Genomic DNA, 20770 nt, shown 5'->3' with positions numbered 1-20770 from the left:
CGGTGGTCACCTGGTCAGTTCGGGCACCTTTTCAAGGCTTGGTCGTGAACAAAAAGGGACCAAGTAAAGTCGGCCAAATGCTCATCACGGCCGGCCTTCTTTTTTCCCATTATCGGCCGAGGCCGGCCATCTCTTAACGACACCCCTGTCCCGCCTTCAGTACACTGCCGACACGCCCCCTTGAAGTTTGGCCGGCCCTGCGACAGAAAGCAGTTCAGGCTGGCCAAAATCGGCTTTCGATTATGCCGATTTGGCCGCCATTAGGAGAAGAGCGCCCATCTCCCGATTTGTGTCGGAAGATGGCTGCCCTTCTCCTTTGAAAATAAGCAGGAAAGCTACTTTCCCTCCCTTAGGACCTCCAAAGTGACCTATGCCCAGTAGTGGCTGCAATTAGAATGGTGCCTGTAAGTCAGTGAATGTTCATATGCCCTGCGCCTTCCTCTAGTGTGGGCTTCCTATTGGGCTGGGGTCCGAGTACACACAGGGCCTTGAGCTGACTACTGCTGCTGCTATGGCTGTGTGTGGGGGGAGGGCAGGGGGATGCCAAAAATATGAAGTAAATGAGAAAAGAAAGAGCTGAGGTCTGCTATTTTATCATCATCATTATTTAGAGGTCATGTGAATTTTTAACTGTTAAAGTAGACTTATGATGAATAGAAGTTTGAGAAGTTCTGCTTCAGACTAGCATTTTGGTTGTGAAGCACCCTCTACAAACTCACAGCTGATTTTTATTTTTGTGTTGAGATCAACTGTAGAATCCAAAATGTCAAGAGTGATTTTGTGCAGAGGAATGAAACAAACTCCCAAACCTAAGAACTCTTGAGGGTTAGGAGGCTTGCAGTCAAATACCAGGATCATTGCTGGGAAGGGACAAAACCAAATTCCTTGGATTAGCAGCGAGGAAGGACATCACATTTTGTTTTTTTCAGGAAGTTTGACCTTGTGTCCCCAGTGGGGCTGAGGGAGTTAATTCTCCTCACTTCTCACCTCCCAATATTCAACAGCACTCAATGTCAGCCAAAAGACTTGAAAGGGACAATTCAATTCATTGCTGAAAACTCATATTTGACAACATTTGACCAAATATCTGAAATCATTAGTGGAAAGACGATATACCATACCATTTGTGCAGTGCAATACAAGTTGGGTAACGTCTTGAGTCTTAAACATTCAAATCATGCTTTCACAAAGTCTCCATACAATCTCTGCTAAGTTACAATCTTCCTACTGTATCTGTTTATTCTTCTGTAACCAATAGGGCTTCATTTTGATTAAAATTTGTAATCACATGATTAGAAGGACCAATAGCCCCCTCTGTCCTGTCCCCAGGTCTAACATCTCTTCCATTCTTTTTCCTTCCTTCGACCCATTGTCCAGCACGTCTCCCTCCCTTCACCCCTCTTTTCTCTCTCTTCCTTACATCCGACTCCCCCCCCCCCCCTCAGGTCCAATATATCTCTTTCTTTCTTCCCTTCCCCACAAGTTGATTATCTCTCTTCTGTCCCTCCACCCCTCTGAATCTAAATATCTCCCTCTTCCTTCCAACCCCCAGGTCCATTATCTTTCTCTCCATCCTTCTCTCTGGCCCACTGGACAGAATCTCCCTATCTTCCTCCCCCCCCCCCCCCCCCATGTAATTCAAAGTCCAGCATCTCCCCCTCTCTCAACTCCCTCCCCCCCTCCCCCGAGTGTACCTTACATCAGGGTCTTCTCAGTCCTGGCTGTGATATTCACTCACTGCCTACAGCGTGCTTCAGAGCATTTCCTTTGATCTACTCCGCCCCCTCTGACGCAACTTCCTGTTTCCACAAGACTGGGACGGGCCAGAGGGAAAGCTCTGAAACAGGCTGCAGGCAGCAAGTACTGCTGCCACTGCTAAGATGGGAGGGAGAAGGGAGGGAAAGATGCTGGAGCACAATTAACTATTTTTAGCCACAATTAATTTTTTTTTAACCATGCAATTAGCATGCAGCCCTAGTAACTAAGTATCAGTATCTCTGCACACACAAACTGAATTTTGACTTGGCTCTCTCACATTCTGTCTTACCTGGATTATAATTTCAGTAGGCATTTCATCTGTTTTCTTCTGGGATATGTTCTGAATATGTATAAACTGGCTGCTTGCAGGTGCCACAGGAGGATCCACTTTCCTGGTGAGAGGTGGCGGAGGAGGAGGAGGAGCAGCGAGAGGTGGAGGAGGGTTTGAAACTGGCTCTTTGCATTTCTGTAGCTGCGGGAGCGGAGGAGTCGTAGTCACACCCACTGTGGTCACTCTCGGCAACTGGGTGGAAGGTATAGTGGGCTCAGGCTCCCGGCGGAGTTTAACAGTAGTGACTCCCTTGTTCAGGGGATCTGCTGTCACTGGTTCCACATTTGTGTCAATCTGGGCTTCCATCATGGACATTTTCAGTATGTCCGCTACTACAGTCTTCTCAGGTGCCTGTGCAGAAAATCCACTTGTGACCGGAACTATCAGCTTTGGTATGCACACTCCAGTGGCTGCCTTGGAAACCGTAGGTGGCTGGTGCCCTTCAAATGTGATCTTTGTAACAGCTGATCCTTGTGTTATAATTGGCTGCTGCACCTAAGAAAACAACATTTTTGTTGAGTGTTTAAAAAGAATGAACGCACACTGTTTTACTGGAATCCACCTAGAACTCTGATTGATGGAATACAGTGCATAAGCTAATCAGCAATAACTCAGACTGAAACAGAACAGGAAAGACCACCACCACAAAGCCCCTCCAGGTTAATCATCTTTCTTTCTGTTTTAATACTGGAAACCTTATTAGATCTCTCATGTACTTGCAAACAGATTCCTCGGGCTTTTTCCCCCTTGAACTCCATCACCACACTTATTGCTTTCATGTCCATTAGGAAGTTGCTGCATGAACCCACTACTCTTTTTTTTTTTTTTTTTTACTTTAACTCATATCAATGAATCCATTTATGGGTCATTTCCCCTGTTCTACACCTTCCTTTCCACAGACAACATAACACAAACAGCCCCCCATGCAGCACAAACAACCCACTGCTATTTAAACAACAGTTGCAGCTCCTGGGTTAAGCACAAGAGAACATGCAGCAGCCAATCACAATGTCACGTGGACTACCCAGGCTACTTTAAGGACCTGAACTAAAAAAATGTTTTGCTCACTCTGGGGTAATTCTATTACAAATTTTATGCATGTAAATTATATATGTGGAAAATGGTTCTTATACACCTGGACCAAGCATGCATGCCGACAGTGGCAAACACATTTTTAGGCATTTCCGGGGGTGGAGGAGGGAGAGTGGGGGACGGTGCAGCTTTGTTGCAGCAAGGGTACAGTTGTGATACACTCATACATGTACAACCTGCCTAGGAGCAGGTGTACATTTGTGCGAGAACATATATGTACGGTTGTGGTTGACTGTAGTAGCCTATATTGTGAAAGAAATATAAGCACTTCTGCTACATTTACAAAACAATGAAACTAATTTCTATACCTATTTATTCAGATAAATAAATTCTCTGTGGACCTTCAGAGGTACTTGTCAAACATGTATGAATCCTCATGAAAGATAAGCACCATTTCTCTTCATCAGGTCACAATAATCTTCAATTTTAATAATATTCTTCAATTCCAATGGTACTCTTAGACACACCAACAGTTTCAATATTAGCTAAAATTTTAATAAAATAGCTCTACTTATCTATTTCAATCCACATTTTCGAACGCAGTTCATTTAGCTAGTTTCTTCTAAATGTCTTTGTTTTTACATATAGGAGCAAAGAAACAGTTCAAATGTACTGGGAGACATTTCGACATGAATTCATGGAAAAATCTCCTTCTTGATACTATACTTGCCTCACTTATGGAGCTCTATTCAAGATACACCTCTGAAGGTCCATAGAGAAAATGTATTTATTTAGATAAATATTGAAATTACAGTTCATTGTTTAATTATATCTATTCTGATTTTTTTCTTAAAGCATGCCTGTGTACTGAACCTTTATAAAACGAGCACATTTCTGAGAATTTTTTAACTTTTATTATAGGCACCTATTGTAAAATGACTTTCACCTCATGTCTCTGTACGAGTTTGTTATAGTCGTATGAATATAAGCGTTGCCATACTGGGACAGACCGAAGGTCCATCAAGCCCAGTATCCTGTTTCCAACAGTGGCTAATCCAGGTCACAAGTATTTGACAAGATCCCAAAAAAGTCAAAGACTTTATGCTGCTTATTCTAGAAACAAGAGTAGATTTTCCCCAATTCCATCTTAATAATGGTTTAGGGACTTTTCTCTTAGGAGATTATCCAAACCTTTTTTTAAACCCTGCTAAGCTAACTGCTATTATCACATTCTCTGGCAACAAATTCCAGAACTCAATTACATATTGAGTGAAGAAACATTAAATATTTTCTCCGGTTTGTTTTAAATTTACTACTAGTATTTTTGGAAACAGTACACAAGCAATTTACCTCTACTCATTCCACTCCACTCATTATTTTACAGACCCCTATCATATCTCCCCTCAGCCGCCTTTTCTCCCAGCTGAAGAGCCCTGGCTGCTTTAGGCTTTCCTCATAGGGAAGTCGTTCCATCCCCTTTATCATTTTCGTTGCCCTTCTCTGCACCTTTTCTAATTCCACTATATCTTTTTTGAGATGCGGCAACCAGAACTGAACACAATATTCAAGGTGCGGTTGCACCATGGAGCGATACAAAGGCATTATAACATCCTCATTTTTGTTTTCCATTCCTTTCCTAATAATACCTAACATTCTATTCAGATGATTTATGATATACAGCGAGTGATTGATCACACTTTGAGGAGTTTGAAATTGGTTTCTGAGAATACAGTTCATACCATTTTAAGGAACCAGACATCACTTCACTGAATTTGGACCTCCCCTTATATTACATCACCTGAGTGAGAATATTGTTCTGGCACATACACGTATTGTCTGCTTCATTAAAAATGGTCATCATTTGTTCTCTTGAAGAAGTCACTAAACCCAAAGATACGTGCAAATTAAACCTATTTCTGCTTTCCCGGCCATAGCAAAACTAACAAAACAGAGAGAGCAGTTTTGAGTGAGTGATTTTTTGGAGCAATCTAATCTATTTAGAAGGTAAAAAGGCACCGAGATTCCTCCGCTCTACTGTGGATGTAATCTGTCAAAGGCTGGACTACCATTCTTGCTATTTTAAGGTTCTGCTCAATACTTCATCTGTATTTGACACTCAGCCATCAAATTCTTCTGAATAGACCAGAATCCTTTGGGTTGTTTGGTGCCGTTCAGTCACAGTTTTCCTCGTACCTGACAGAACAGTATCTGCACCAGCACATATGCCTGGAAAACTCCTCTGTTTTGAAACCTTTGAAAGCAGGAGTCTCACCCTGTTATTCAATGGGTCCCATTTGTCAAAAAATTTTTAAGATGAAAATTCACTATTGGGATTTATGCAAATGATATTTAGTTTCTTTCCTTTTAATAACTCTCTCAAATACGAGGAAGGAATTTGACAGCTTAGATTTAATGCTAAAAAAATGCAGGGTCATGCATTTGGACTGAAAAAACTCAAGGGAATGGTACAGTTTAAGAGTGAAAAACGTTTATGCAAGAAAAGAGAAGCAGGACTTGGGTGCGACTGTATGTGTATGTGATGATCTTAAGGTGGCCAAACAGGTAGAAAAGGCGACAGGAAAGCTAGAAGGATGCTTGGGTGCATAGGGAGAGGAATGGCAAGTAGGAAAAAGGAGGTGATGATGCCCCTTCTTTAACACTCTGGTGAGACCTCATTTAGAATATTGTGTACAATTCTGGAGGCCGTACCTTCAAAAAGATATAAACAGGATGGAGTTGGTAGAGGGTGGCTAATAAAGTGGTCTTCGTCATAAAAGAGTATGGGGACAGACTTAAAGATCTCAATATGTATACTTTGGAAGAAAGGCGGGCGAGGGGAGACATGAGACAGACATTTAAATACTGAATTTATTATTACTAGTCTGTCCTTGTCCAGGGCGGAGTACAAACATACATACATAAAACCAAAAAAAAACACAAAAACAAATTACAATCACAAAAATATCTGACAATACACAGTTCCAGCAGGGAGTCCAGTTAATCTATACCTTGCCCACCTTAAGTAATTCCTCTCTCTTATTTGTTCTGTTTGTCTGTTGTTGGTTTTTTATTTGTACCCCGTGCTTTCCCACTCATGACAGGCTCAATGCGGCTTAGGTACTTTATTTGTACCTGGGGCAATGGAGGGTTAAGTGACTTGCCCAGAGTCACAAGGAGCCAACTATGCCTGCAGTGGGAACTGAACCCAGTTCCCCAGGACCAAAGTCCACCACTCTAACCACTAGGCCACTAGATTGTAAGCTCTGTGGAGCAGGGACTGTCTCTTCATGCTCAAGCGTAAAGCGCTGCGTACGACTTTAGTAGCTCTATAGAAATAAGCAGTAATAGTTCTTCAAGCTGAGTCAGCACAAACTGTATAAAATAAAAAGTCTCTCAGACATTTCTTAAATGTAGACAAGCAGAATTCACATTTTTTTTTTTTTATATTGTTTATTTATACATTTTCAATATCAACCAAATTCAATGTTCATAACTTACATAACCATTTTGTGTTTGTAATAACATGACATACTGAACATAAACATTGAAAAAAAAAAATAATAATTCTAACAGCTTCATCTATATCATTCAATAAAACTTTGATCTTATTTCCCCCGTTCCCACCCCCCTCCCCCCAACCCTATGTCTGTGTGTGTAGCGTAACTGTCGCTATGTTCTTGGAGGCCCATGTAGTATACTGATCCCATATCTTGTGATAATGGGCCATTTGCCCATTACGTATTGCTGTAAGCTTAGACATCAGTTGAATGGATCTTAGTTTATTTATAACCACTGACAGATCTGGTAAGTGTGATTTTTTCCACCATGCCGCCAGGACCATCTTTCCTGATACAAACACCTGTGTGACAAACCTGTGGATATGGTTTTTGAATCCTGGTGGCTTGAAGTGTAGTAGGCATGTGTACAGTGTCATTGGATATTGTAACCCTGTCACCTGGTTAATAAAATCCCCTATCTTCTCCCAGTATCTCTGTGCCTGATCGCACGCCCACCATATATGGTACATATCTCCTAACTCTCCACATTGCCGCCAGCACAGGGCTGAGCCTGAGCGATATATAGCTGCCAGGCGGCTGGGAGTGTAGTACCAACTATATAAGATCTTATGTCCGTTCTCAATCAATGAACTAGATATCGATACTCTCAGAAGAGATTTGAAGGCCTGTGCCCATTGTTTAGGTTCAAGGGGTACCCCCATTATCGATTCCCATTTTTTTGTGTAATATTCCACCGGCTGGGACCATGAAAGCAATGCCTTATATATCCTTGAGATACAACCTCGTTCCCCTCCTCCCATCATCCCCTTTTCCAACATTGTTTCAGCTAAGCTCAATTCCTCCCCTGCATCACGGCTGATAAAGTCTCGTACCTGGTAGTATTGAAATACTTGAAGCGGTGAGAGCCCATGATCCCGATGCAGCACCTGAAAAGAAGGAACCTGCCCCTCTTCGGACATTTGCCCCAGTGTACATAATCCCATGTCCTCCCACTCCTCATATGTTTTATCAATTGCTCCTGGACCAAATTGAGGTATGAATCTAAGGAATGCATGTTTAAAATACTTCCTCTCCGAGAAGAATTGCTCTCTAATCTTGTACCATGTATTCAATGGCCATTGAATCAGGGGGGGACTGTCTTTCATTACCCTCTTCAGTTGTTGCTTTTGTAGCCAAGGTATAGCCCTAAGTGGAAATGGTTCCAACCAGCTCTGTTCTATGCGTTCCCACATCTTTCCCTTATTTTGCATCCATATCGCTAAAATTCTTAGATGGGCTGCCTGATAGTATGCACGTATTGCCGGGACCCCCATACCCCCCCTATCTTTTAATTGGCACAACACCTCCCGTCTAACCCGGGGTGGTCTTTTCCTCCAGATAAAGGAAAATATCTTCCTTTGCAGGCCCCGGAAAAAATCTTCAGGAATATCAATTGGTAAGGCCATAAATAAGTACAGAAGCTTTGGGAGAACCATCATTTTGATAGCGCTAATCCTTCCTACCCATGATAGTGTTAGGCCCTCCCATTTCTCCAACTCCCGAAACAGTTCTAGTGCTTTTGCTGGGAAATTACTTTTGTAAATTTCCTCTATGCTTCGAGGTATATTTACCCCCAAGTATTTAACATATTTCTGTGCCCATCTGTAGGGGAATTGGGCTTTCAGCTGATCTAATTGTGTATCAGTTATATTTATATCCAGTGCCTCTGATTTGTCAAAGTTTATTTTGAAGCCTGATACAGCTCCGTAGGCTTGTATTTCCTCTCCAATCAGTGGAAAAGCTGATATGGGATCTTTTAGGAGCAGCAGAATGTCGTCTGCAAAAAGAAGTATTTTAGTTTCAATCCCCCCTCCTCGTAAACCTCGTATTCCATTGTTTGCTCTGATTCTGGCTGCTAAAGGCTCCATAACCAGAGCAAACAGCATTGGTGACAATGCACAGCCCTGTCTAGTGCCTCTATGGAGAGAGAATGGCCGAGACAAAATCCCGTTAACTCGTACCCCTGCTCTCGGGAATCTGTATATAGATTTTAGCCATTCCGCAAACCTCCCTTCAATACCCGCCTTCTTTAATGCTGCAAAAAGAAAAGGCCAGCTGACACGATCGAAGGCCTTTTCAGCGTCCAGAGAAAGTATACACATTGGGGAGTTTGTGAGCTGTGCCCCTTGAATTACCTGTAATGTCCTCCTTATGTTATCAAAGGTTTGGCGGTTCTGTACAAAGCCTGCTTGATCTTCGTGTATTAGTGCGGGGAGATATTTCTGCAATCTAGTAGCTAAAATCTTAGTAAATATCTTATAATCTACCCCTAATAATGAGATAGGCCTATAAGAACTACATGCGAGAGGGTCTTTGCCTGGTTTGGGGATTACAATAATGGTCGCCAAGTTCCAGGTTGGTGGTAAGCCAGTGACCTCATTTATGGAGTTGAAAACTTTTAATAGAATAGGAGATAATATCTTTCCAAAGCACCTATAAAATTTGTTGGTAAACCCATCAGGCCCTGGTGCTTTGTTGGGAACCAATCCTTTAATCGTCTGCTCTATCTCTTCTATTGTGATAGGACTGCCTAACGATTGGTCCGCGTCTGTTGGAAGTGCTGGAAGGTCTATTTCCTCCAAGTAATTGGCTACCTCCTCTGGGCTCTGTGTTATTTCTGGTTTATAAAGTTTTTTATAAAATCCTCTGAAAGCCTCTTCCATAAAATTTTGATCAGATTGTATGTTTCCCCCTTCATCTCGTAGCCCTTCTACTCCAGTTCTAGTTATTTGTTGTTTTAATTTATGGGCTAACAGTCTACTTGGTTTATTACCAAATTCGAAGTGTATCTGGTGCACTCGCTGTAGCTGCTCGTTTATATCAGCTAATTCCAAATCATGTAACTGTGACCGCAGGTCATATGCTTGCATCTTAAGGGCTGTGAGATCTGTGGGTTCTCCCTTTTGCAATAATGCCTCAACCTCTGCCAGTTGCTGGCGAATATCATTCTCCTGTGTACATCGAGCTTTCCATACCCGTGATTTTAGTGCTATAAGGTAGCCCCTTGTCACAGCCTTAAGACCTTCCCATAGGGTAATTGGAGACACTTCCCCATTATCATTAAAAGTAATATACTCTTTAAGAGATTGTTCTATTTGTGTTACATTATTTGCATCTGAGAGTAGTGCATCATCCATTCGCCAGGGAGGTCTCGGTTTTCTGGGCCCTACTCCCCTGATTTGTAATATAACCGGTGAATGGTCTGACCAGGTATGTGGAATAATCTGTGGAGTTTCAGCTCGTCCCAAAAGGGAGGCATCACCTAGCCACATATCTATCCTAGATGACGTATGATGTACTGATGAGAAAAAGGTATATGTGCGTTCGTTGGGGTTATCTTTACGCCAGTAATCTATTAACTGCCAGCGTGTAAGGAAATCTTGGAAATTCCGCCTATCTTGCTTAGCATACTGTGCCACGGCTGCTGAATTATCTAAGTTCGGATTCAGTGTAAGATTAAAATCACCTCCCATTAATAAGGTTCCTTCTATATTCCCACACAGCAGGAGATCTATCTCTTTGAAAAATTCCGAATGTTGCGTATTGGGCCCGTATATATTTACTAATGTATAGGTCTGGCCTGCTAGCTCAAAAATTATCAATAGATATCGCCCTTGTTTATCTTTTATCACTTTCTTTATCCCCCAGGTCTTGTTCCCTCGAAACATAACCAGCACCCCTTTGCTTTTCGTGTTATCCCTACTGGATGCAAAGTAGATAACCGGGTATTGCCTATGTTTGCATAGATATTCATATTTTGCCTTCAGATGAGTTTCCTGAATCAGGCCCACATCTATTTGTAACCTCACCAATTCCCGGAACAGCAACTGCCTTTTTCTGGGAATATTGAGCCCTTTTACATTCAAAGACATGCATTTAAATTCCCCCATATTCATTCAATGTTGCTATTCTTCCCTTATTTCCCCTATTTGCTCGCTGGTCATTACTTTCCAGGAGCTCTTCATTTTTTGTTACATGTAACTGATTACCCCTTATTATCACACAGACCTGATCCCCCTCCCCTCCCTCCCTCCTTTGATTAAACCCCTTCCCTTCCCCCCCAATGTCCCTAACAGTTGTGTAATACCCCGTGGTGTACCCGCGGGTGTCTACCTATGGAGGAAGTAGCCGCCCCGCTTCCCGTCCACCCCACAGAGTCTCATGATTTCATACCTGAAATTAACAGATTATATGCGATTTATGCAATAACAGTGAACTTGAGTCTATTTGATGTCTGCTTAGTTTCAGGTGACTCTCGTGGCGGATTGTTGGCGTTGTAATCTTCTGGGCCCTTTCCCCACTCTTTGCCATCTTGGTGGTAGGGGTCTAGTGGTACTCTTTTCCTCCTGACCCCCTGCTCTTCTCTCTTCAGGTTCCGGTGTTTCAGGGCAAATAGCTCTCGCCTCTTCTATAGATTTTATTTGATGCATTTTCCCATCTTTGTAGAAAGCTAGTGCAAAAGGGTGCCTCCATCTGTATTGGATTTTGAGTTCTCTCAAGTGTCTGGTGAATGGTTTCAGGTCACCCCTTCTTTTTAAAGTTGCTGCTGCCAGGTCCTGGTAAATCTCGATAGCATAAGAGTCCCACTGAAAGTCTGGTCTCTGACGGGCCATTTTCAGCACCCGCTCCTTTAGTTTAAAGCTAGAAAAGCAGGCTATGATATCCTTTGGTTTATTGCTCCGATTTGCTCCCAGTGCTCTATGTGCTCTTTCTAATTGTATGGTAGTGGCCTCCACCGCCTCTCCGTTGTTTGAGAGCAACGCACTAACCAGTTGTTGTACCACATGTTCACAGTCTAGGTACGTGGGCACTTCTGGCAAGCCTCGAAACCTTAAATTGTTGCGCCGGCCCCGATTTTCTAGGTCTTCTATCTTGTCTAAAAGCTGTTGCTGGGTCCCTTGAACCTCCCCAATTTGCTGATCCATGTTTCCCATGGCTTCACTATGTGTTTCCATCTGCGCTTCGATGTCTTCCAGGCGTGAGCCCAGCTCCCGGATCTCCCCTCTCAGATCCTCCTTGAGCGTCACCATCTCCGCTCGAAGTGCTTTCAAGTCAGCGCTAATGTCCTGCAACCAGGTTTCTAGTCTCTGAGGGACCTTTTCATCTGTGGCTCGCTCGTTTTGGAGCTCCGATGCGTTTCCCGCCGACTTCGTTTTCCCTCCATTCGTTGGCTCCGATGCCTTCCGCATCTCCGCCATTTTGTTTCGGGACGCCGCTGTTTTTTCTATAAAAGCGAACCGGGAAAGATCCGCCACTTTGAGTGCCGATCCCAGGTATGTTCGCCTCTGTAACTTCGCTTTGAATCTCTAGCTCCGTTTCAGTTCTCAGATGTCGCTATATCTTCTGTTTAAGCTTAAATTCTCCGTGGGGCTGTGGGAGCTTAGCTTTTAAGCGGCCATGCTGTTGGATGACGTCACTTCCTCCCAGAATTCACATTTAATACGCAATGGCAATTTACTCCATGCAATAGGTTCATAGATAGAAAATGTGCCACTCCGTGTAAGCTCTAAGCGTACATGTTGAAGTGCAGAAATGACAAGCTCCTGCGCTTCAACATGCATGCCTACATGAAAGAGGCGGGTCTCTTTCAATTGAAATGAAGCTCTGAAACGAGGGGGCATAGGATGAAGACGAAACAGGATATAGAATCAAGAGTAACCTGAGAATAATACCTCTTCACAGAAAATGAGGATGAAGTCGTGGAATGGCCTCCCAGTGGAAGTGGTGGAGACGAAAACAGTATCTGAATTCAAGAGAGTTTGGGACAAGTATATAGGATCTCTAAGGAAGTGATAGGGCGAGTAGATGGCATGGATGGGCAGACTGGATAGGCATATGGTCTTTATCTGCCTACATTTTTCTCTGTTTCCATGTATTGGTAAACTTCAGCTTTGTTTACAGACAGTTATAGACTAGATGACAGCTAAATAGGCTAGTCTGAAATCTTTCAAGAACAGATATCATGGTCTTCAGTCACTCTAATTATATGACATTCCAACTTTTTTATCTATTTATTTTTTTTAAAGCAGGCAGATTGTCTCCAGGAGGTTTGCAGTTTGGGTGTTCTGTTAGATCTTACGCTCACAATAAAGCACAAATTAGGTTAATTGTCCAGTCGGCCTTTTTTCAGTTATGGCTCTCAAGCAGACTCGCATCCAGGCCGTCTAGTGGTGACTTTAGAACTGTTCTCGAAACTATGACTCTCTCCAAACTTGACTACTGCAACTATCTCTGTCTGGGAGTCTCTTGTCAGGGTATGAAGGCCCTCCAATTCATAAGGAATGCTGCTGCTGCTTGCTTACTGACAGATTCACCATGGCATGCATTACAACATATGAGAAAGCTTTGCATTGGCTACTTACTCATTTCAGAATTAAATTTAAGGAGCTTGTGGTCAATAGTGTCGAAAGCTGACGCAATGTCACGTGCGACAACACAGAAGTAAATGTTCTGGTCCATTCCGATCCTTAGTTCATCTAGCATTGATAGTAACAGAATTCGACACTGTGGTTGGGTCTAAAACCATATTGAAAATCATTCAACAAGTGATTATCTTCAACAAACGTATGAAACAAAAAAGTGAGAACAGATGAGGATACCAAAAATTGCTTTATTATATAAAACAACGACCCGACATGGCCGTGTTTTGGCCCAAAGGCCTGCCTCAGGGGTCTTGAACAACCTCAAAACATGTAGTGTAAAACATACACTGTTGTAAATGTGCTGCGACAAAAACTCCTTTGGTCTCCTCTCTTCCAAGAAAATAAAACAATATAAACGTCAATGCCAAAAGCAAAGCCTGTTATGCTCCACTCCTAAAGAACGTGTGTAGAGTTAAAGTGTTGATTTTTTAAGTAATGGTTTAACAGTTGCCTCTATAAGCGAGTCCACTAACACACCTTCTCGTAGAGATTTGTTCACTAGATTTTTAAAAAAATGGAACAATTATCTCTGGCATTGATCTAAATATTATGGAGAAGCAGGGATCTGCTTGCGCTCTGGTGGGTGATAAGCTCTTCACCATTTTCTCTATCATGCCCTTAAGAAGCCTTCACTTGACCCTACTTGCCCCTCAAATTACCGACCCATCTCACTTCCTCCCTTTTCTCTCCAAATTACCACCGCTGCCTTGATTTTCTCTCCTCACATGCTATTCTTGACCCACTACAATCTGGTTTTCGCCCCCTCCACTCAACCGAAACTGCGCTTACTGAAGTCTCCAATGACCTATTACTGGCTAAATCCAGAGGTCTCTATTCCATCCTCATTCTTCTTGATCTTTCCGCTGCTTTTGACACTGTCGATCACAGCATACTGCTCGATACCCTGTCCTCACTTGGATTCCAGGGCTCTGTCCTTTCCTACCTCTCCCTCTGCACCTTCAGTGTTCACTCTGGTGGATCCTCTTCTACTTCTATCCCTCTGCCTGTCGGCGTACCTCAGAGTTCTGTTCTTGGTCCCCTCCTCTTTTCTATCTACACTTCTTCCCTTGGTTCATTAATCTCATCCCATGGCTTTTCCTACCATCTCTATGCTGATGACTCCCAAATCTACCTTTCTACCCCTGATATCTCACCTTGCATCCAAACCAAAGTTTCAGCGTGCTTTTCTGACATTGCTGTCTGGATGTCAACGCCACCTGAAATTAAACATGACCAAAACCGAGCTTCTCATTTTTCCCCCCAAACCCACCTCCCCACTCCCCCCGTTTTCTATTTCTGTTGATGGCTCTCTCATTCTCCCTGTCTCCTCAGCTCGAAACCTTGGGGTCATCTTTGACTCTTCTCTCTCCTTCTCTGCTCATATCCAGCAGATCACCAAGACCTGTCGTTTCTCTCTTTACAACAGCCGTAAAATCCACCCCTTTCTTTCCAAGCACTCTACCAAAATCCTCATCCACACACTTGTCACCTCTCGCTTAGACTACTGCAATCTGCTTCTTGCTGGCCTCCCACTTAGTCACCTCTCCCCTCTCCAATCGGTTCAAAACTCTGCTGCCCATCTCATCTTCCGCCAGGGTCGCTTTACTCATACTACCCCTCTCCTCAAGTCGCTTCACTGGCTCCCTATCCGTTTTCGCATCCTGTTCAAACTTCTTCTACTAACCTATAAATGTAAAGAATGCACTGCCAACTCCAGGCTCCGCTCATTCTGCCTTGCCTCACCCTATGAATGGAACAATCTTCCTCAACCCCTACGCCAAGCCCCCTCCCTACCCATCTTCAAATCTCTGCTTAAAACTCACCTCTTTAATGCTGCTTTCGGCACCTAACCTTTCGAGAAATATAGTATGCCCTATAAAATTGACTCTACACTTGTCTTTTAGATTGTACACCTGTCTTTTAGATTGTACACTTGTCTTTTAGATTGTAAGCTCCTTGAGCAGGGACTGTCCTTCCATGTTAAATTGTACAGCGCTGCGTAACCCTAGTAGCGCTTTAGAAATGTTAAGTAGTAAGTACTTTGCTGCTCCCCAGTATCTCTCCACACTCGTCCTTCCCTACACCCCTTCCCGTGCACTCCGCTCCATGGATAAATCCTTATCATCTGTTCCCTTCTCCACTACTGCCAACTCCAGACTTTGCGCCTTCTGTCTCACTGCACCCTACGCCTGGAATAAACTTCCTGAGCCCCTACGTCTTGCCCCATCCTTGGCCACCTTTAAATCTAGACTGAAAGCCCACCTCTAACATTGCTTTTGACTCATAACCACTTGTAACCATTCGCCTCCACCTACCCTCCTCTCCTCCTCCCTGTACACATTAATTGATTTGATTACTTTATTTTTTGTCTATTAGATTGTAAGCTCCTTGAGCAGGGACTGTCTTTCTTTTATGTTTGTGCAGCACTGCGTACGCCTTGTAGCGCTATAGAAATGCTAAATAGTAGTAGTAGGATTGCTTCCTTATTTCGTCTCTCGATGTGAGAATAACTAAATTATCAGATTCTGAGTTTGATACTTTGGTATCCAGTTTCTGATGTAGCCGAATTGCATAATCCTGAGGATCAACATTCTGTGTTAAATTTATCCTTCCTTCTATTAAGTAGTTCACTGTATGAAATAATTCCCTCGGCTTATTTAGGGAAGTTTTATTCTTGTCTTTGAAGTATGCATTCCTTGTTTCCTCCCATAATCTTTTGTATTTCCCCATTTTAATTCTGTAAGACTCCAGGTTCTTGTTGATTTTAGTTTTCTTCCATACCCTCTCTGCAGTTCCTAAGTGGACTCTAGCATCAGAGTAACTGATTTCAATTATTCTTCCCGACGTGCATCACTTTGCATTGTAGATAATATGCTGAAAACTTCCGCCCAGTGTGCGGTGATGGTCAAAAAAGCAAACAGGATGTTAGGCATTATTAGGAAAGAGATGATAAATAAGATCGAGAATACTATAATGCCTCTGTATTACTAAATGGTGAGACCTCAGTATTTCGTTCATTACTGGGCGCCAAATCTCAAAAAAGATATAGTGGAATTAGAGGAAAAGGTTCTAAGAAGAGCGACCAAAATGATAAAGGGGATGGAACTCTTCTCATGTGAGGAAAGACTAAAGAGGTTGTATTAGGAATTGGTTATTGAACAGAAAACGGAGCGTAGGGTTAAACGGTCATTTCTCTCAGTGGAGGAGTGTCACAGAGATCTGTACTGGGACTGGTACTATTTAACATATTTATAAATGATATGGAAATCAGGATGACGACAGAGGTGATCAAATTTGCAGACGATAAAGAACTATTCAAGGTTGTTAAAATACGTGTGGACTGTGAAATATTGCTGGAAGATCTCAGGAAATTGGAAGATTGGGCTTCCAAATGGCAGATGAAATTTAATGTGGACAAATGCAAGATGATGCACATTGGAAAGAATAATCCGAATCATAGTTACAAGATGCTAGGGTCCACCTTGAAGGTCAGCGCTCAAGAAAAAGATCTACAACACCACCCAGATAATACACTGAAATCTTCTGCTCAGTGTGCAGTGGCGGCCAAAAAAACAAACAGGATGCTAGGAGTTATTAGGAAAGGAATGGTGAATAAGACTGAAAATACTATAATGCCTTTGTAGCGCTCAATGGTGCGTCCGCACCTTGAGTACTGCATTCAGTTCTGGTCGCCATATCTCAAAAAAAATATATAGCGGAATTAGAAAAGGTTCAAAGAACAGCAACCAAAATGATAAAGGGGATGGAACTCCTCTCGTATGAGGAAAGACTAAAGAGGTTAGGGCTCTTTAGCTTGGAAAAGAGATAGATCAGGGGAGATATGATTGAGGTCTACAAAATCCGAGTGGTGTAGAGTGAGTAGAAGTAAATCAATGTTTTACTCGTTCCAAAAGTACAAACGACATCCGGCGTGCCTAAAAAGTGAGGTGAAACAAGTATTTCGTCACCATGGAATGCGCATTGTGGTGTACCCCAAGGTTCTCCATTATCACCGATTCTCTTCAACATAATGATGTCCCCTCTGGCAAACATCTTATCCAGAAAGAGCTATCACTCGTTTGCTGATGATGTCACAATTTATATCCCCTTCCGACGTGACCTCTCAGATATCTCCAGGGACATTGATCGTTGCTTGTACATCATGGATTTATGGGCTAACACATTTCGGTTGAAATTGAACACGGATAAAACTCATTGTCTTACTGTCTCATCCCTATATAATACCTATAAGCCTGCTACCCTCGTTACTTCAGCTTATTCGCTGCCTCTGATCACCTTAAAATCTTAGAAGTTACTATTGATAACCACCTTACATTAGAGAGTCAAGTTACTGCCTTAATAAAGAAGATATTTTATACTATGTGGAAACAAATGTATAAGACCCTACTTTCCAAGGGATATATTCCGCAACTTGACGCAATCATTGGCATTGAGCAATCTAGACTACTGCAATGGCTTATATGTGGGTTGTAAAGTTCAGTTTCTGAAAAAACTCCAAACAGCCCAGAATACTGCTGCCAGATTGATCTTCAACAAAACGAAATACGACAGTGTTACACCTCTTCGGATGAAACTTCACTGGCTCCCAATTATGGACCGTATTACTTTCAAACTTTGTACACTAGTCCACAAAATAATCTACGGTGATGCCCTGGATTATATGATTGATTTAATTGATCTTCCGGCGAGGAATAGATTAAAGTCATCTCGTACTTATATGAATCTTCATTACCCAAGTTGTATTGGTCTTAAGTACAAAACCAGCTACGCGTCTAATTTCTCCTACTTAAGTGCACAGATGTGGAATGCATTACCGAACTATGTGAAAACACTACATGATCAAGACTTCAGGCGATCTTTAAAGACATCTGTTTTGTCGGGCCTATCCTACTGCTGCTACTCAGACTCTGCTTTGTATTGATTCAGAGGACAGTTTTATTGCATATTACTTTTTTTCTTATTTTACACATGTACCCCTTCCTTTCCTGACCGTATTTATTGACTTGTAAGCCACATAGAGCCTGCTTGTGTGTGGGAAAATGTGGGATACAAATGCTGCAAATAAATAAATATTAGAGCTAAAAGAAAATCCTTCAGAAAACAGAAGGAACTGAAAATAATAAGAAACAGCAAAAGGAATGTCAAGTCAAATGCAAAGTGCTGATAAGGAAGGCTAAGAGGGACTTCAAAAAAAAAAAAAAAAAAAAAGATTGCGTTGGAGGCAAAACTATATAGTAAAAAAATTTTTTAGGTATATTAAAAGCATGAAGCCGGCAAAAGAATCGGTTGGACAGCTAGATGAACGAGGAGTAAAAGGGGCGACAGGGAAGACAAAGCCGTAGCAGAGAGATTAAACGAATTCTTTGCTTCGGTGTTCACCGAGGAAGATTTGGGTGGGATACCGGTGTCAGAAATGATATTCAAAGCTGACGAGTCGGAAAAAAACTTAACGAATTCTCTAAACCTGGAGGATGTAATGGGGCAGTTCTACAAACTAAAGAGTAGCAAATCTCCTGGACCGGATGGTATTCATCCCAGAGTACTGATAGAACTGAAAAATGAGCTTGCGGAGCTATTGTTAGTAATATGTCATTTATCCTTAAAATCAAGCATGGTACCGGAAGATTGGAGGGTGGCCAATGTAACGCCGATTTTTAAAAAAGGTTCCAGAGGAGATCCTGGAAATTATAGACCGGTGAGTCTGACGTCGGTGCCAGGCAAAATAGACTCTTCTTAAGAATAAAACTACAGCGCATATTCAAATGCATGGATTAATGAGACAAAGTTAACATAGATTTAGTGAAGGGAAATCTTGCTTCACTAATCTACTACATTTCTTTGAAGGGGTGGATAAAGGTGAACTGGTTGATATTGTGTATCTGGATTTTCAGAAGGCGTTTGACAAAGTACCTCATAAAAGACTCCAGAGGAAATTGGAGTATCATGGGATAGGAGGTAGTGTTCTATTGTGGATTAAAAACTGGTTAAAAGATAGAAAACAGAGAGTGGGGTTAAATGGTCAGTATTCTCAATGGAGAAGGGTAGTTAGTGGGGTTCCCCAGGGGTCTGTGCTGGGACCGCTGCTTTTTAACATATTTATAAATGACCTAGAGATGGATCAATAGTAACTAGTGAGGTAATTAAATTTACTGATGACACAAAGTTATTCAAAGTCGTTAAATCACGGGAGGATTGTGAAAAATTATAAGAGGACCTTACGAGACTGGGCGTCTAACTGGCAGATTGACGTTTAATGTGAGTAAGTGCAAAGTGATGCATGTGGGAAAGAGGAACCCGAATTATAGCTATGTCATGCAAGGTTCCATGTTAGGAGTCACAGACCAAGAAAGGGATCTAGGTGTCGTTGTTGATACGTTGAAACCTGCTCAGTGTACTGCTGCAGCTAAGAAAGCAAACAGAATGTTAGGTATTAGGAAAAGAATGGAAAACAAAAATGTGGATGTTATAATGCCTTTGTATCGCTCCATGGTGCGACCGCACCTCGAATACTGTGTTCAATTCTGGTCGCCGCATCTCAAAAAAAGATAATAGTGGAATTAGAAAAGGTGCAGAGAAGGGCAACGAAAATGATAAAGGGGATGGGGCGACTACCCTATGAGAAAAGGCTAAAGCGGCTAGGGCTCTTCAGCTTGGAGAAAAGGCGGCTGAGGGGAGATATGATAGAGGTCTATAAAATAATGAGTGGAGTTGAAAGGGTAGATGTGAAGCGTCTGTTTACACTTTTCAAAAATACTAAGACTAGGGGGCATGCGATGAAGCTATAATGCAGTAAATTTAAAATGAATCGGAGAAAATGTTTTTTCACTCAACGTGTAATTAAACTCTGGAATTCGTTGCCAGAGAACGTGGTAAAGGCGGTTAGCTTAGCAGAGTTTTAAAAAGGTTTGGACGGCTTCCTAAAGGAAAAGTCCATAGACCATTATTAAATGGACTTGAGGAAAATCCACTATTTCTGGGATAAGCAGTATAAAATGTTTTGTACTTTTTTAGGATCTTGCCAGGTATTTGTGACCTGGATTGGCACTGTTGGAAACAGGATGCTGGGCTTGATGGACCTTTGGTCTTTCCCAGTATGGCAATACTTATGTAAGAAGTTACATGGAAATATTTTTAAAACAAATAGGAGGGAATATTTTTTCACTCAACAAAATAGTTAAGCTCTGGAACTCTTTGCCAGAGGATGTGGTAACAGCGGTTAGCATATCTGGGTTTAAAAAAGGTTGACAAATTCCTGGAGAAGTCCATAATCTGTTATTGAGACAGACATGGGAAGGAACTGCTTGCCCTGGGATTTGTAGTATGGAGTGTTAGCCATGATTTGGGTTTCTGCCAGTACTTGTGACCTGGCTTGGCCACTGTTTAGAAAACAGGATACTGGGCTAGATGGACCACTGGTCTGACCCAGTATGGCTACTCTTATGTTCTTAGGTTAGGGTTCTACAGCTTGGAAAAGGAACGGCTGAGGGAGGATATGATTGAAGTCTATAAAATCCTGAGTGATGTAGAACAGGTAAAACTGAATCAATTTTTCACTCATTCAAAAAGTACAAAGACCAGGGGACACTCTATAAAATTACATGGAAATAATTTTAAAACAAATAGGAGGAAATATTTTTTTTTACCGAAAG

At 42.1% G+C, this 20770-nt stretch overlaps 1 protein-coding gene across 7 annotated transcripts in view; it reads right to left on the bottom strand.

Annotated features, from left to right (window-relative positions):
* EMSY (EMSY transcriptional repressor, BRCA2 interacting) overlaps positions 1-20770 on the bottom strand; it is a 123776-nt gene that overhangs the window by 3877 nt on the left and 99129 nt on the right. For all 7 annotated transcript variants that reach the window (XM_030200048.1, XM_030200054.1, XM_030200050.1 and 4 more), the window contains one exon: positions 2048-2584. In XM_030200048.1, the coding sequence (XP_030055908.1) occupies positions 2048-2584 (537 nt within the window). The remainder of the gene's footprint in view (positions 1-2047; positions 2585-20770) is intronic.

Source organism: Microcaecilia unicolor, chromosome 4 (genome assembly GCF_901765095.1).
Source record: "Microcaecilia unicolor chromosome 4, aMicUni1.1, whole genome shotgun sequence".
Taxonomy (NCBI): Eukaryota; Metazoa; Chordata; class Amphibia; order Gymnophiona; family Siphonopidae; genus Microcaecilia; species Microcaecilia unicolor.
This window is presented reverse-complemented; position numbering and strand designations above follow the sequence as displayed.